The sequence below is a fragment of the Thermobia domestica genome, chromosome 3, assembly GCF_964235325.1.
Source record: "Thermobia domestica chromosome 3, izTheDome1.hap1.1, whole genome shotgun sequence".
Lineage (NCBI taxonomy): Eukaryota > Metazoa > Arthropoda > Insecta > Zygentoma > Lepismatidae > Thermobia > Thermobia domestica.
The window spans coordinates 143,420,073-143,438,713 of record NC_137456.1 but is presented as its reverse complement, the minus strand read 5'-3'; the positions used below and the strand labels follow the sequence as shown (position 1 = coordinate 143,438,713).

The window sequence follows — 18,641 nt, the reverse complement described above, 5'->3', positions numbered from 1 at the left end:
AAAAAAATCTTACGTCTAAATCAATAGAAAATTGCCCAACTTTAATTCCTGTACATACCATGTTATAAAATGTCATTCTTTTCTTTTCGTTTCAAAAAGTCTACCATTCCTATGAGTTTTTATTATTATTATTATTATATATTTTTATATATATCAACTACTTACGTCTGTTTAGGTGCCGAAGCAAGAGTTGCTTGTATCTCCGATTGTGACATGATGCAGAATAAGCAAATCATTTATACCATACAAACTTCATCTTGACAAAATGTATATAGAATCTGCGACTGCTACACTAACAGAAGCATTTTTTTTTCAAGCAGAAAATATTCGAACTGTGGTCCTACACTCAACCAAATCTCAATCGAATTGTTATTCCTCCTTACAAAACCTTTTCTATTTTTCCTTTTGAAGAACCATAAAAGCTTTCACATTATAATGACTAGTTGTCTTAAAATCGGAAAACTGCCTGGATAGTTTAAGACCTGATAGCACAAGCAGCGACCTCTATTAGCATCATACAAGCAAAAAATGGAGGAGGTAGCGACAACTATTAGCAATGATTATCATTAGAATTATGTGACGCACATACTGAGACGCGTGACGCACATACTGAGACGCGTGACGCACATACTGAGACGTTAGCCGGTTATAGTTTTTCCGGTTAGTTTTAAAAAAATTATAACACTCCTACGAGTATGTAGTTATACTTACTGAATGTGCTTTGCAGTGAATCCCCTCCAAGTTTGAAGTCAGAAGGACTATTTGGACTGGAGTATGGTGAAGGTGATCTGCTGGGATCCCGCCCCAAAGATGGGTCCCTGTTGGGTTGTGGCAGCACTAGCTGCAACACCATGTTTTTCCCATTGTTTGCGACCTGTAAGAAGAAAGAAAAAATGGTTAGTGCACCACAAAGATAAGGAAGAAAATGGAATAAGAAAAACAATATTATTCTGAAATGACACATTATTCCTAAGAAATTCGAGAGATTTTAATTAGAAGTCTTATCATCAGGCAGATAGAATTGGAGATTGATTTAAAACAAAAGTTTATTTTATGATTTGATCATAGATACAGTATTTGCATTGAAGTTTATTTTGCATTTTACGAACACATTTTAGACAAAAGTTGATAGTAAAATATCCCCCATCGTGGCCGAATAGTTAACGCGTGGTTTTCCGTGCGCTTGGCCCCAGACTTGATTCTCGGTGGAAGTATTTACCTAAAAAAGTAGACCTAATTCTATTTTAAACAGTCCATTCACTTCATAAACTATTGGTACTGAAAAAAGGAAATGGAATGTTCCGTCTCTGTAACAGTAGCATCATTTCAGATTTTGTCAGGAGAAGGAAGGGGGACAAGATTGCCACCGACATAAGAGTTCCGAGTTTCTTTTTTTAGTATGCAATTTATTAGAAAGCATGTAACCCCTTATCCTCCCCAAATGATGCCCCTACTCTGTAATGAAATATGAGACGGAAGAGTAGAAACAGATGTTTTGAAAAATCTAAGTTTTACGTCCCACGATTATGCCGGCTAGGCTAAAAGAGACGGTGATGATGAGAAATGAATGAAATGGTGGAATGAAGAAAGTGGGAGGAAACAGGAGAACCCCGGGAAAACCAACGCACACGGTGTTTGTCCACCACAAACCTCACTTGGTGCAAGCTGAGATCGAACCAAGAACCCCATGCACCAGAGGTGATCGCTCTACCACTGAGCCACCGCAGCCTCAACAGATGTTTTGAGAACGACAATGATAAAGCTTTCCATTAGCTGAGAAATTGAAACCACAAAAGTATGTAAATTACAGAATCAATATTCCCATATCGCATACACAAAGATTTATTCCTTCAGTACTGAGCAGAGGGTGTTAATGAATGAAGAAGAGCAGCATTAATAAGTAAGAAATCTAAGAACAAAGAACAAATTGACGAAGAGCTTAGAAGTTTGGATTTAGTAACAACTTCGATGAAAGACTTATAGGGAAAAAAAGGAAATATATATGTATTGTTTATTGATCTAGAATGGGTTTTTAAACCGAATGAACTAGGAAATTTTGATGAGTTCTAAAGAATGTTGAGTTGGAACATAAGGCTCGGTAGTTTCTCGGAAATTTGTAACTGAATCAACAGTAGATAAGAGTTGAAATAAGAAAATAAGTTACAGAATGAATTGTAGTTGGAAGAGAAGTTGGACAAAAATGTCGTCCATCATCAGCATTATTCAATATATACCGGGAGTATCAAAAGTTCGGGGCCATAGGGCAACTCTGTTATAGTAAAGATACGATAAAATACGAGTAAAAAGAAAGTTTTTGAAAATATGTCTCTCTCAATCTAAAATGGTGGAATTTTTCCAATTGCACCAGCCGTTTGTGATCCACACTGATATGCTAAATGAAAGAGTAACGCTTAGGAGTCTGTTCAAACAGAACATGAAGGTACGCAAAAATGGCACGATGAACGCGTATATTGTTGAGTGATGGAACCTGAAACATCTCGAATCTATTTCCCAACAATGTTGAATTGTTGACATGGTGAGGGCCCAAAGAAATATCCTGCAAAACTGGCAACGTTGATTTTACCATTCTACTATATCAATAATTCAATATTGTTGGGAAGTGGATGTGAGATGTTCTAGATTTCCTTACTCAACAATATGCACGTTCACCGTGTCAGTTTTTGAGTACTCTTATGTCCCATTCGAACAGCCTCCTGAAACTGAAAACCTTACTTTTTCATTTACTTAGAGGGCCTTAACGGTGTGGAGCGCAAAAGGCTGGTGCTACTGGAAACATTCCTCTATTTTAGATTGAAAAACCACCTATTTCCAAGAACTGTCGTCTGTTTCCATTTTTTCGTATCTTTTACTCATACCGGAGTTTGCCTATCGCCCCGGACTTATGATACACCTGGCATATTTAGAAGATACAGTATAGTGAAGAAGGTTCGTTAGAAGAGAAGAGAAGATTTTTGATAAAATGTATACAGTTTGCAGATGAATATTGCTCTTGATGTACCTTGCATATCAATCTTGTCGAATTTGAATAGAAAAATAATGCATTAGGAAACTTGAGAAAATGCTGTGAAGGATATAGGATGAGAATAAACATTAAAAGACAAACACATACTGATATAAGAACAAAGCGGTCTGTATCAAATATAGAAATAGGAGAGAAGGAGAAAGTAGAACACATGATTAGTTTTTGGTAGTGAAGTAGTACTAATGATGGCATGAGCAAGGAATAGAGAAATAAGAGCAATGAGAAATAAATGCAAGGATAGAAAAGCAGTTAGGAAAAAGAGGATATTTTGTAGTGAAGTAGATTGTTACTACTTCAGGTTTTAGTACAGAGATCAGAATGGAGATGCAATATATTCTTGGGACACTAAATTGATTGAAGAAAACCGCTTCTCGCTACATAATACGGCTTTTACTCCATAGTGATTAATGTTAAAACAGAAAGTGGTAGATTTCTGCTACTCCCAGTTTGATAGAGGGTTAAAAGAGAAGATGGTATCTTTCCTTAGAACGCGAAATCTACTTTTTTTTTTTTAAAAAAAAAATCACTTCTCGATATCCTTTATCGTTTCTGCTTTAAGTAGATCAATATTGAAACCAGAAGTTACAATGGATTTCTATTACTTCCGGTCTTAGTAGAGAGTTAAGGATGGATATGAAATGTATTCTTGAGATGTTTAATCCACTGCAGCAAACCGATACTTGTTATTACCGTTTTTTCTTTATAGTAATCAGCGTAAAAACTGGAAATTGTTTATTTTTATCACTTATCCTGGCCAAAGTTGATAGTGTTGCATCAAGTAGTTTTTGAGATTTTTGGTTTCCCGCACTGACACACACTGACAGATAGCGTGAAATATAGAGGAGTTTTGGTAGACCAAACTCCTTGACAAGTAATTAGGTAGAGCAGAAAACCGATGAAGAAGTGCTAGAAATAGAAAAAGATTGAAAAAAAAGCAATATTGGCAATAGGTTTGAAAAAGGGAAAAAAGCAACACTGCTTTGAAAGAAATAATATTCTGATGAAAATGGTAGAAAGACGAAGGAAGGAAGGAAGAAGGGGAACAGTAGGAAATACTGGAACTGATGGACAGTATGGGGTTGGATAATTCGCGCGACAAAATGACGAAGACAAATGGATGGAGCAGCTGATAACAATGATGCAAGGAGACTTCTCAAATTATTTTCCAGCAATAACAAAAATTTTATGACGGACTTAATCGCAAGAAAATCACTATTTCAGTGTTTCAAATTTAAGGCATCATAATATTCTGCATTGCTACAGATTATTTCCACAAATTGAACAGTGTTCGTGCTGTACGGTCTCCCGCTCATTTTTGCTTCTTCGCCGAATTCTCATGGAAATTATTCTCTTCAATATTGTCTATCAATTGTAGTAGTTGCTCCCTCTTCATTTTCTTTCTACTATAAGCTGTCTTCTATTACGTGTTGTAATGTTCGCTTCCAGACGAGAAAACAATTTTCTCGTCTAATAAATTTTGTAGAAGTCTCATCTCGTCGTTGATTCTTGAAGAATCATTCTCGTCATGATCTTCAGAAAATTTTTATTGTCTTATTCTGTAAATTAAAATAAAAAATAAACGTACAAAATTTATACCCCCGTTTTCTCTTAAATTTATCTAGAAGTTATCAGAATACTCCTCCGTCATGAGAGGTCTACGAAAGTTATGATATAACAACTTTTAAATCATTATTATTGAAGTATATTGCGTAATGATCTGTGTATCTTTCAACGTTAATAAATATTCTTCATTATGTTTGTCCAATCATTTTATCTATTTATAGTTTTTATACTATGAATCATGTATTTCTAAAACAGTGTTTGAGATCTGTTACTTGTGAAATATCTCGTCTCGTATCAAAAAACGAGACGAGAAAGTTATTTTTCTAGTCTCGTCTCTAGTTTAAAAATATTTCTCGTCTAGTTTTCGAGACCAGACGGAAATTTCTCGTTTTCTGGGCAACACTATGTGCCTTAAAGTAAAAATTTTTTTTTTTTCTGTATTTTCTTTCTGGCTAGTGAGATTTGTTTCTTCTTTTAATATCTTCACCGCTATTCCTTCCTATTCCACTGTCTTCAACACTTTGGCTTTAGTTTCATGTCCACCCAGCTTTTTTTTTTTTTCATCACACTTACATTTCAGAAGCCACAAGTCATTTCCCGTCGCGTTTCCTTAATGTTTCAATTTGTAACTTCTGATTTGAAACACGAATATCACTGTCCTCCCTCGTCGTTATATGGTTACCATTTGCGCTTACAGTGCTGCATTCTGAGTTCGATTCTCAATGGAAACTTACGTTCGAATCTCACGTTAAAGGTTAGATACACATTCCATATAAATGTCGATGAGGTCGATCATATCTCATCGATCTCATCCAGAGCTATGAAATTACTTGGTCTTCTTTATAGATTTCCCGAAATACAAAGTATCCCTGCCCTTACAATGTTTCATGAGGCTTACATTTCCCCCATCGTTGAATATTGTTCACCTGTATGGAATATGGTAGTACTTAGTTACTAATCTATCTCGCATTGACTCGGTCTTAAACTTCTTTATAGCCATAGTTAGATTTAGAATTCCCCGAGTTACGTGACCACGTGAGACAAGAAATAATGTCTTTAATGAACTTATGTATCTCAGACAAACGACGCCGAACTGCAGATTGATGCTAACTTACGAGACACCTAGATTATCAATTGTAAAACGCTTCTTGTTTTATAGACTAGCGCGTGATTATAATACATTGCAAACAGGATGTAATATTTTTACTTCTCAACAAAACTTTCAAACTCAGTTAAAGATAACATTGTAATTTTAGAGATGAACCTTCTGTGTTTGCATTTCTTTTTTATTTTTATTATTTGTGTTTATTTTATTTTATTTGTTATTGTTACGATGTTCAATTTCAGTCAATTGGCTTAATGCTGTATGAAACTGTGAATAAATAAATAAATTTGAAACAAATAAATAAATATATAGCTTCCGACGATCCATTGTAATCCAAGTAACTTATCACTAAAAGATCACTCACTATTCCCATAAGTATTAAATCCGTAATTATTTATCCCATCTCCTCTTAATTATTATTTTATGTTTTGCAACTTTCATATTTTATACCACCTAACTAGTGAAAAAAAACAAGAATAAATTTTATTATGTTTGTAGTACAATTAATAAAAAAAAAAAGTTTGTTATTTGAATATCTACCGAATACTTAATTAAAGTATGTGTGTGTAAGGAATGAAGATTTAATAAACCTTAGTTTGTTTTGAATTTTAATTTATTTAGCAACATTTAAATATTAAAGATACAGTTAACAATAACCGTTATTATTATATAGTTATGTATTTTATAGAAATTATATCAGATTCTGTGAGTCTTGGTGACAGGATGGAATGTAACAGTTAGAATCATTATAACTTAGCATTACGATGCTTATATGCGATATTAATTTTATTCACGACTGACAAGTTTTATTTCACTTGTTACGCTTCACGTTACTTACAACATCCTTAACTAAACGTACATAATTGTTTTTGTTTAATAGCTCGTGAAATATTAACGTCATTTCACAACACCCACACAAGTTATATGTATATTCACTCTCTACATTTTTTGCACATTCTTCGCGAAATACTGCATATCTCTTTTTATTCTCTTTCTATTTTAACGTCCCACGACTATCCTCTGACGCTAGGGGAGATGATGGTGATGACAATAAACAAAATGATGGAATAAAGAAAGTGCGAGGAAACGGGAGAAACAATAAAAATCCACGCACGTGGTGTTTGTCTACTAAAAACTCATTTGGCGAGAGCTGGAATCGAATCAGAAACCGCACACACCAGACATAAGCGCTCTATCACCGTGATTCCCGAAAATTTATCAATTTCACCCAGCTAAAGCACAAAATGTGATCAAAAAAGATAAATTCATACGTATAAGATTGTTAATATTGAAATGATTTTTGTCTTAAAAAAAAATATAATCAAGAATGAGACCTGAAATGCTATTTTATGCTTGATAGAGTAATATTGGGGAAGGAGGCGATCTGATTCCCCACTAACCCCTGCTTTGAATTCGGTTCGAACGTAAACATACGATTTGAAGATAGAGTTTGGCGATGTTAGTGAGCATTTACATCAAGGTATTATTTTTGGGGAGAAATATTGTTTTGCATATTGTTTACTCCATCCACACAGTATGAAATTGTTTTAGAACTTTACATAATATATTTAAGGACATTCAGTAAATCTGTGTCGACTGATAAAATAAATACAAGTAGTTAACAGTGTAAGGCAGTGCCGTGCCGTGGAAAATCAGCGCCCGGGACGAGAGTATTCAACGGCGTCCCCATAGATATATTCCAAGTAATTTTTCCTTTTTTCTCTCCCGAATTTTGTGCCCCCTTACTTCGGCGCCCAGAGCCGTCGCCCCGCTCACCCCCTCATTAGGGATGGTATCGAGACGAGACGAGACGAGACTTTGTACAGTCTCGGTCTCGTCTCGGTTTTAAAATAGCTGTCTCGGTCTCGGTCTCGTCTCGAGTCAAAAATCGCCGTCTCGGTCTCGGTCTCGTCTCGGTCAACAAATGCTTGTCTCGATCTCGGTCTCGAGGGTCAAATGTCGGTCTCGTCTCGGTCTCGTCTCGAAAGTCTCGAAATAAAAAGGTGAAATTAAAATTGTAAAAGTATTATTATTGTAAAGTCTGTCGTTTCTGCTTCTTATTTTTGGCCTTATTCTTGACATTTTATTTCGAGAATAGAATAGGCCTTAGGATAAGAATTGTTCAATACATTCTAGCGGATATCGCAACACATAGCAGCATGAATGTATTTAATCGTACCGAAATTGAAATTTTACAATTTCTCATTTATTATCCAATACATTCTGTTTTGACTGTCATTTTAAAAACATAATATAACGTTCATTATCTGAACAAATAGGGTAAATTATTACTACAATATATTTTGTTTAAAATTGATCAAATGCTTTATTACCGTTTCACATCTACGTGTTTAATTGACACCTTATAACACGAAATTCCTGAACTTTGGGTGGGAGATACGGCACTCATCTTTGCTATGTGTGGCCTCGGGTTGCATCACGAAACATGTTTGATTCAAAGTCAGATGTTTCGCATAGTTCGCGTCTAAATTTATGTACATTCTGTTTCTTATAGAAGTTCCTACAGTTGTAATGCATTACATACGCATACGTATATTCACTGCCGTAACATAGATTAAGCTTATTCCTGAGCTCTTAGCGGTGCATGTGATCTTTATTTGAGAAAACCAATCTTGCGTTCATTACGTTGAAATTTTATATTGATTGAAAATTACTTGCGAAACATGAACATACATATTATATAAGTATATAGGTAATTCGAGCTAGCTGTATCTATTTTCTCTCTCTCGCCAAAACAAGTGATTCTTAACTTTCTAGTTTGCCTTTGTATTCATTTTCGTAGTTTTGCAGCAACATGAAGTATTAAATAGTCAAAAATATATTTTTTTTCGCTGTATGACTTTCGTTAAATTTTGGAACCAATTTTACCCTACCTTACCTAATAAATTTAAACAGTATTTCACTGTATCTGAACATTAGTGGTAATATATATCTGAACATTAGTGGTAGACTATGTTAAGTCACTTTTTGGTCAAATTGAGTTAGAATACTTTTTTTTAATAGACTATGTTCTTTCTAGTGGTGTAATAATGTAAGTCTAAAGCCATCTTACTACTTTGTAACTACTTAGTATAGTTTGAAAAACAGTATTATAGATCTTAGTTAAGGAACCGGTTTTTCGCTTCTCTTGTAAAATTACGAAATTATGACTTGGTTTAGTTTACCTCTGAGGTCTCGATATAAAATCATCACCATAATCATAATCAAGCATTATCAATCCACTGCTGGATGAAGTCTTCCCAAGTTTTCTCTACAACTATCTATCTTGGGTAATCCTTTTCCAGGTTACTCCCCAGTGGTTCCTCATTGTGTCACAGTTTCTTGTACGCAGTCATTTCCTAGGCGGTTTTTGTCACGTGGTATCCAATCTAAAATTGTTTTCGTCTATCGATCATAATTTCGTCTTGCAATATGTCCATCACATTTTCCGGTCTATTTTAAACATTATGTCATTAGTATCAGTCATTATTTGCCAAATAATTCATTTTTATATATTTGGGCTACAAATAGTTCATATCCTCTACTTTTGGAGCACAGACACGTTACTTTTTTATCTTCGGATCTGGCAACACTGACTCAATTATTTAAATCAACACAATGTAAGAACCCCCATTTGCTGTAATGGCTAGTACGCTTGATTTTGGTTCGCATGGTCCCGAGTTCGATTCCCGGTGGTGGTAATGTTCAACGACCGAAGTTTTTCGGATTCCACTATGATTAGTAACTCCACGTCTCCTTTAGCCGCCCTAGCATAATCGTGAGACGTTAAACTAAAACCAAACAAACCAAAAATCAACACAATGTGTATTACTAGCTGTAAGTCTTTGAATAATTGCATATAGCTATATGGTATGGATCGAGTTTGAGGTGGTCGATGGTCAAACTATAACAAAGGAAATGCAGTTAGGGTGTAATTAAAATTTTAATAAAGCAGTGTTTTAATCTAAAAAATACACCAGGCCTAAGGTTTAGGGAGAACAACTAGTGCTATTGAAAAGTTGTCAGTTACGTTTAATTTCAGTTACAATTTGCTTTTACATATATTGCTGGAACGAAAACTTTGACATTAACATTATAAGTAGCCCAAAGACTATGAAAAATATCGTGTTTTGAAAACATTCTTGCACCATAAAACAAATTACGAGTAATTTTAAAATATTTTGCACTTTAGCTACGTTATTTGCACTATATTTATAATAATATTTAGCAATTTATTTAATTTTGCAACACTGCTTAAAATAATGTAACTGCGACTTGTTGTAATTAAAACTACTGAACACTAATGTTATAATGTTCCTGCCATTTGAGTTATTAGAGATCTCCAAAATGTTGATGTTAGTGATATGTATTGTCATTTGTTACACTGAGTAATATATGTGCTTTTGTGGTTTAGTTTAATATCTGAATTAGAAATATGTAGAGCTCTTTCGTGGTTAAGCAGTTAGCCTATGGCGTGAGAGACCCAGGTTAGATTCCCGGCGGGAGCTCATGTGGTTTAGATTCAATGTTAATCAGTAGGTTCAGTCTCATATAACCTCGCTGCTGAAAGAGGCGTTAAACTCAATTAAAAAATGAAATGAAATTTTTGAGTTTTACGTCCCACGGTTATGCCGGTTAGGCTAAAGGAGACTGTGATGATGAGAGATGAATAAAATGGTGGAATGAAGAAAGTGGGAGGAAACGGGAGAACCCCGAGAAAACCCACGCACTAAACTAAATTAACTGAACAGAAATATGTAATATCAAACGTAGTGCAATTTGAGAAATTACGATTTTATGTTGCGTTGGCAACATTGCTTGTTTATCTAGTAGTATTGCAGAGTATCTAGAAGAATTTCCCCTTCCATATTTCACACAGCATGTTAAAAAAATTCAGCATTTTTAATATATATGACTATGATATTAAACTAGATGAAATACCCATTTTTCGCATGGGACCAGTATTTGAAAGTCAAGGCCTGTGGAAGTATCACTATCTCAGCAACCGCGAAAAATATGTATTTGACACTAATATCGGTCATTTTGTATTATTTTTACGTCTCGGTACTCCCCTCTCCCGCAAGTGAACCACGGCCCGTATGCACTGGTAGCTGACTTTGAAAGTAATCGCTAATGGAAATATCATCATTGATCTCAGCGACTGCGAAAACTATGTATTCGACACTAATATCGGTCATTTTCTACTACTTTTACATGTCCCGGTAAACACCCCTCCTAATTCAAAATAAAAAAAAAAACGCTTCTTCTTGGTCTGAGGCCTGGGACATGATACTTGTCACCCAAATTTCGTAACTCTTGGACTCTCGTCTGGTCCCCAGGCCGCACACAGGCAATCAGAAAGACAGGCACGCAGACACACAGACAAACAAACTCTTCCTTTTACTTATATTAGATATAATATACAGGCGAGGATCCAAGGGGAGTGTTAAAGGAGTTATACCTCCCCTTGACGCTCAGCTATACACTGTATAAAATGGGCTTCAATCCTACTTCTTTCTTTACACTGGATAAAATGTCGAACTATGGTTTAGCCCCTCCCTCGATCATATCCTGGATCCGCTGGTATATATATATCTATATATATATATATATATATATATATATATATATATATATATATATATATATATATATATATATATATATATATATATATATATATATCTATCTATCTATATATATATATATATATATATATATATATATATATATATATATATATATATATATATATATATATATATGTTAAAAGAGGGAGAGAGACAGAGATGACTATACACATCAGCAGTGGATTTTGTTTCGGGAGAGGCTTGAGAACGAGTAAGAAATATTTGTGTTGTACATGCAATGCGGAAAAATGATCACAAATCTATTTCGGGAGGGGCTACAGTCCGATAGCCGTCCCCTAAATACGCCACTGAACATTAGTCAACTGTTCCCATATTACCTAATACAGCAACGAAAGAAATTTTGAGTAAAGGTCAATCTTAATAGTTGTCTATATCAATATTCGAGACGAGACCGAGACTTTCGAGACTTACCTAAGTCTCGTCTCGGTCTCGGTCTCGTCTCGATTTATAGAGCTCCGTCTCGGTCTCGGTCTCGTCTCGGTAGATAAAAGGCCGTCTCGGTCTCGGTACCATCCCTACCCCTCATGGCACGGTACTGGTGTAAGGTATCATATTTCCCAGTTTTATCCAATTAATTTATATATGAGATTATTTTTCTGTTTGTTTGAAATGAACGGAAATTTCAATTACGTTATTTTACTTAGTTCCTCTTCAAGTGTAGTTAAAATGTCTTTTGTTTTTTCAAAATTAATTTCCTTTATAAATCTAATATTGTTTAAATTTGAATCTTAAATAATTACTAAAACTGTATAAAACAAAATATTTTGACAAAAATAAGGGACATTTAAAAAGATTTCAGGGGAAAAATTAATAAAATCAAACATTAAAATTACATATCGTAAAAAACCAGAAAAACAATTCCAATAGAAAAAACAATGGCACAGGTATTCTAGGTCAATAAACAAGAGGAGACATTGACTCCTATGGTATCTATAATATTAATATATCATATCATATCTATAGTGTTCTCCTAAGATACTTTCAAACAAGTATTTTATAAGTGTTTCTAAACTAAATAGCCAATACAGTGCTACGACCAACCGTATAGCTTTTAGTTGGATAATGAGAGGTAAGTATATAGACTTCCAACAAACGTTCCTGGTCTTATGTTCCTCTTTACTTCAAATATCTCATCTACTGCCTCACGTTGATGGGTTAATATTGGGTATCGAACCTGGAACCAGTTGCATCAAAGACCTACGCTCTGGTCACTCAACTACACGTGAGCCCTCAGAAGGGTTTCCACGAAAAGGTCACAGACACAATTTTAAAATATTTGTTCACTAAAAAACACTTTGATGAAGAGCATCATATATATTTGAATCCCACCTCCTTTCACAATTCGGGAATAACAGTTACTTCTTCAACTTTCCATATGTATTTTATGACGAAAGTAAATACAATGCCAGCTCCCTCGCCATGTGTATCACAGGTGATACACACGGCGTGTTCCACCTACGCCTCGTGTATCATTTCTGATACACAACGAACGTTCTTTTCACCGCCAAGTATATACGATCTGATACACAGGCTGGTATATTTAGCACATCTTACCTGTAGTCAGGGCGCTGGAAAATCATATTGCAGCAGTAATTCTGGCGCAGTTGAATACTTTTCTTTAAGTAGGTATTCCGCTTACGCTTCGGGTATCATTTCTGATACACATCAACTTGGCGCTGACAGTAAAATTTACAAAAAATACTTTTGGCGATCAATGTGTTAATGGGCACCTCTCAACAATGAACATCATGACTAATAATATGAAGAAATTTGTCACGATAATAATATCTGTGTTATTACAGGGCAGAACCCTCTCCTGAATGGACACTTTCAGACATAAATGCAGACAGTACGACCCCAACCTTTTAGCAACCCCTTCAGGACAGGAATTATTTCCAGTTCATACGTATTTAAGAAAGAAGATCTTTCTACAGTTTGGAAATAAATCTTCGATAGAGCACAGTAGACCAAAAAAAAAAAAAATCTCTTTCTCACAAAATGTTCTTGCTGAAAGTCAATGAACTGGTAAACGACCAAACAGAACAGTTGCAAGCTGCTGCTGCTTCTCCTAAACTTTGTTTCCCCAGTTAGCTAGGATCGGTTTTTTGGATCGCTGTCTTCACCTGTTTTTATCTTGTTACATCACAATGCACCATTTCGTTCTTCACACAATTTCTTTATTTCTTTGGCCGACCTTGTACTCGTTTCCCATTCAAGTTCTATAACATCCGCTCGGTGAGTTACACATTTAGTCTTTCATGTTCAAACTATCCAAATCTACTTTCTTGTAGCTTTTTTACTACCGATCTTACCTTTACTATTCCTCGGATCACATTACCCTTAATTTTGTCTTTCCGCATGACTCATATCCACCACAGCTTCCAACCAGGGACTGCGGTGGCTCAGTAGTAAAGCGTTCACCTCTGGTGCAGGGGTCCCTGGTTCGATCCCAGCTCGTGCCAAGTGAATTTTGTGGTGGACAAAATACCGTGGGCGTGGGTTTTCTCGGGATTCTCCCGTTTCTTACCACTTTATTCTTTCCACCATTTCATTCATTTCTCATCACCACCGTCTCCTTTAGCCTAGCTTAGCATAACCGTGGGACGTAAAATTGAAAGATTTTGCAAAATAGTTTGAAACCAGTTGAATAAGTAAAGACAAACTGGAGAGATTGTTATATGGTCCATAATAATACGCGGAACTCCTTCCTTTTTCTGATAAATTAATTTCTCTTTCACTTGGATAACATTTTAACGACGAATGCGAGAACAGATTAATAAGAAACACACAACAATTTATGTAGAAGGTATACGTAAGCCTCCCCTGGATGGCAGCTTCATTTCGTTCTTATTTATGGTTCAAAAGTTCTGATTCTCCAAAATATGGGTTGCGTGACTTTCTGGACAATATGTAGTTACAAGAATATTTGGATCTACATGGTTTATCGAGATGTAGCGGGAACGAATATGACATTGATAACCTATAAATAGTGCATCATCAGGACTGTAATATTACACGTTTCTCTCAATGGAAAGTGAAATGTAGAATATAGCTGATGTGTACTGACACCAGGTAGAAAAACATCTATAGAAAAAAAATGCATCTAAATACAAGTATATTTTTTTCTCAATACATTATGGATTTCATTTTAAGTGATTTAACCAAATCATTTGTCTCTCTCTTACCATAAAGAAACGAAGCTATTCGTTCAACTCTCTTTAACATTGGTGGTTTTGACAAATCGTATCATATTTCTTATCTGTATCAACTTTTCCCTCCCTCATGATCTGATTTTCTTTCTTTCTTTTGTTGTTATGCTTCAATGAAGCCATCTCGCGGAGAACTGTGATGTGTAACTTGACCGAAGATAAAAACCGTAACATCTCAATATCCAGTTGGTTAAGAAAATATTTGTGTGAAACCAGAGCATAATAGTTTTTATATAATCCAAGAAGGCGAGGAAGTTACCCAATGATTATGTTAATTATTTACTATGACATCGCGAAAACTTAAATATACGAATGCTTAATGTCTTGCAAAATCTTGCTCTAAAATGTATCCTTCAACTGTTTGTTTAACTTGAATTGGTTTCACCAGAAAAACTGTTCTGAAGAGAAAATTCACGTCATGATGGAAGTACGCAAGTAACTTTCCACATTGGAACAAGAGATAGTTTATCTTTTTTAATTATTATTAGTAGTGTTATCTAAAGAATTATAGTTCAATGAGTAAGTTGTAAAAGGAAGGAGATCCTACAGAATGTTATTGGGTGCGGCTAACAATAAACAAATAAATAAAATGATCGGTGTCTTATTATGATCATGTTGAACTCAAGACCCAAGTCTATGACTCTGTCATCACAACAATGTGGAAATTTCACCTTAAAACCAAATGAATATACACGGTGACCCCAAAGTAATTATACAATCCCGTACTGATCGGCTCATGGCATTTTATATCATTTACTTATTCTTATCTATACAGGTATTGACTTAGTTTCTTCATTATTTCTTCTTAATTTCTTTTCACTTACGCCTTAAGCTCGGAACAAACCAAAGCAAATAAATTCATTACATTAATAAATCAAAATGTCATACTTGATTAATGCTGGTCTGTATACCTACTTTTGGGCCACCCTGTACATTAAGCGTTTTCGAAAGCAGAGAATCACTGGTGATTAGAAGAATACTTTGTACTCCCTTCTACTGGTGATTAGAGAAACTATTGCTTCCTTGCATTACATTATTCCACAATTATTTCGTAATCATTGTTCAAATTCATATCCAATCCTCATTAGCCTATAACCCACAACTCCCTTCTTTGAACATTAAATTTCATTTCAAAGATACGAACTAACGAGAACAATATTATCTGTTGTTGTTTTAAAGTTTTTCTATTGACCTGAAGTTTGAATTAGGCGTCACTGTCTTTTTTTTTTAATTAGGGCACGTTTCATCTTCTATATGGCCTCCTTTCTTCATTAGAAGTAGAATATTCTTCACTAGGATTTGATAGAAAATTGTGTTGTTGTCTTCTTATTGGTAGCTTTTATTTTTTTTTAATGGTTTCTGCAGTTGTCACGGATTACTGTTTGGTCTATCTGGTACTTGCTTCTGTACTTCAAATTTGTATTTCTATATCTTTTTCTAAGTGGTTGTTTGAAAAGTGTTTGTTACTGCGAAATTATGGTTTCTGCACAATTTCACTACCTACACTTATTTTTATTTCTTAAATCTAGTCCAAATTATCATTCTAATCATGTAAAAAATTTACCTAAAAATTTCATCATGTTGCAACTAACAACAATATTATAATTCAATTAAAACTTATTGAATGTCTTTTGTATCATTAAGCCAGTAGCTATATGAGCACTATTTCCAGTCACATACATGACTAACGAAAAAAATAAAATGAAATTTCTAGTTTGACGGTCACCGATTATGACACTTAGGTAGGTCGAGGTTAAAGCAGAGCAAAAAGCTAATATGTCACATTTAGCTCGAAACAATCTGTTTCAATTGGTCCTGCATCTTGAAGCAAAATGTGGTCAATCTTAAAAATTATCGATAAATTTTATCAGAGACTAAGAAAAAATTACATTGATATATCATATTTTACGTCCAGATAGGGAAAAATATTCGAAACCAATTGACATTCAAATATTTTTTGGCTAAATGTGACATATCAGTTTTTGCCTTGTAACCACAGTATTATGTATTTGGAGACCTAAAACCAATATTGCGTGACCCCTACTGACTAACGTAACATGATTCAATGAAAGAATTCCAATAAAACTGAAAAATCTTGATAAAATATATCGAAAGATAATAATAATAATAATAATAATAATAATAATAATAATAATAATAATAATAATAATAATAATAATAGTTGTTTCTCAAGTTGTGCCATGTTTAGGGATGCACACGAGACAAGAGCAGAGACTGTCTCGTCTGGAAACATGACTCTTTCTGATGGAAAAGTTCTGTCTCGTCTTGAATTGTATTACGAAAATTGTCTCGTCTCGTGAGGCAGCTTAGCCATGTTATATATGTTTTTAGAGCTTATGATCACGCTCTAAAGTGTTTCGACATTCAAAGCAGATTTACCAGTACATAATATAATGTAATTTAAAAGTTCATGTTAAAGATATATAGGAAGAAGAAATATGATTCAAGTGCCTGATTCTAGAAAGACTCAGATACAACTTCAACGAAAAGTCAAAATTGCAAGATTTTTTAATGTAACTGCATAATAATAATAATAATAATAATAATAATAATAATAATAATAATAATAATAATAATAATAATAGTCACACAAAAGAGAAGTGAAAACCAGGTAAATAAAATAAACCTACCTCAAAAGTGTGTCTGTGTTTTCAAATTACGTCAATCAGTCATGTAATCATCTTTCCAAAGCCATTCCTCATTCTTAGTAGAGGTTCTGTCCGAGTGGGATCCGAATCTAAAACCCTTCTAAGCCTTTCTGTAAATCTGGCCCTGCCTTTAGGTTAAAGGAGACTGGTGATTGATTACCATGAACTAACTGGTGGAATGAAAATATGGGAGGAAACAGAATAATTCCGAGAAAACTTAGGTCACGATGTTGTCCAGCACAAATTCGAGTGGCTGGGAATAATCTTGTTATTTATATATGATCTATCTGAATCTTAGTAAATAATCACAAAGATGCAAATAATACGAAAAGTTCAGAAGATAAGATACCTAGTAGTAACAAATCAATATTAAACAAATTAATAGTAGACACTAAAAATGAAAACTTTAAAAAAATCTATCAATACTTACCTGCAATATTGAGTGCGTGAGAGATGGTCGTTGACGTACAGAGAGTAGGAGAGATCGAAAGTTTCCGAAAGTAATGTTTTTTGGGGGGAGGGGAAGACTACAAAAAAATAAACGAATGAATCTAGAAATCTATTCAATGCTGAAGTGTACAAACGCTCTAAACCATCTTATATCATACGAATAATCAGTAGCATACATAGGATTTCATCAATGGAAGGTTCAATCTTACAAGTTTCTAACGTATCAGGATTTTTTCTATACATATCTTGATATGTTTATTTTTTCATAGTATCTTTTTGAAGGGAGAGAAGTTAGAATCAGGAACACCCCTCTTTGCGTATGCCACAGAGCATAATAAAGTCAAGATTCCTAAAATGGTCATGCTATGTCGCTATCATGGGATGATATGCAGGATATACATAGAGTCCTAGTCGGAAACCTAAGACAAAGATGCCTTTCGTAGGATAAGGAGAAAGTAGGAAGATAATATAAAGCATAATCGTAGGGAGATGGGTAATAAGAATCTGGAATGGATTGGCTTGGTAGAAGTTGGAGGTTTTGTTTCTGCTGCGATGAAAATTACGCTCCTTCAGCCATAGAGTTAATTGATCAATGGATAAAGCTTATTTTTTTATAGCTCATAATTAAATGCAGTCACAATTATCACAATTATCAGCGCTCCCTCATTTCTGTACTTGAAATTTGATTGGTCATTTTCTTCTTTCTTGCACCAAAAAGTGGTAGGTCAATCATGAAATCATTAGAGACTTTTCAAGATAAAATTTATTTAGTCATTGAAATATTCAATAAAGAATTTCTCATTTCAGAGTATATGAGTTACAATTTTATTTTATACGTTGAAACTCCATTCACACAGTATACATTTTTCTTTTTAAAATTCCAATTGCTATGCATAAAATTAACACAAAAAATATACTCTTAAAATCGTGCCATGTAAACATTTTGCAAAT

The 18,641-nt window shown here is 34.4% G+C and overlaps 1 protein-coding gene across 3 annotated transcripts in view; it reads right to left on the bottom strand.

The window, feature by feature from the left end:
- LOC145680782 (proton channel OtopLc-like) overlaps positions 1–18,641 on the bottom strand; it is a 159,797-nt gene that overhangs the window by 69,831 nt on the left and 71,325 nt on the right. For all 3 annotated transcript variants that reach the window (XM_081751784.1, XM_081751785.1, XM_081751783.1), the window contains exon 2: positions 712–874. In XM_081751784.1, coding sequence (XP_081607910.1) covers positions 712–853 — 142 coding nt within the window. In that variant the 5' untranslated portion in view covers positions 854–874. The remainder of the gene's footprint in view (positions 1–711; positions 875–18,641) is intronic.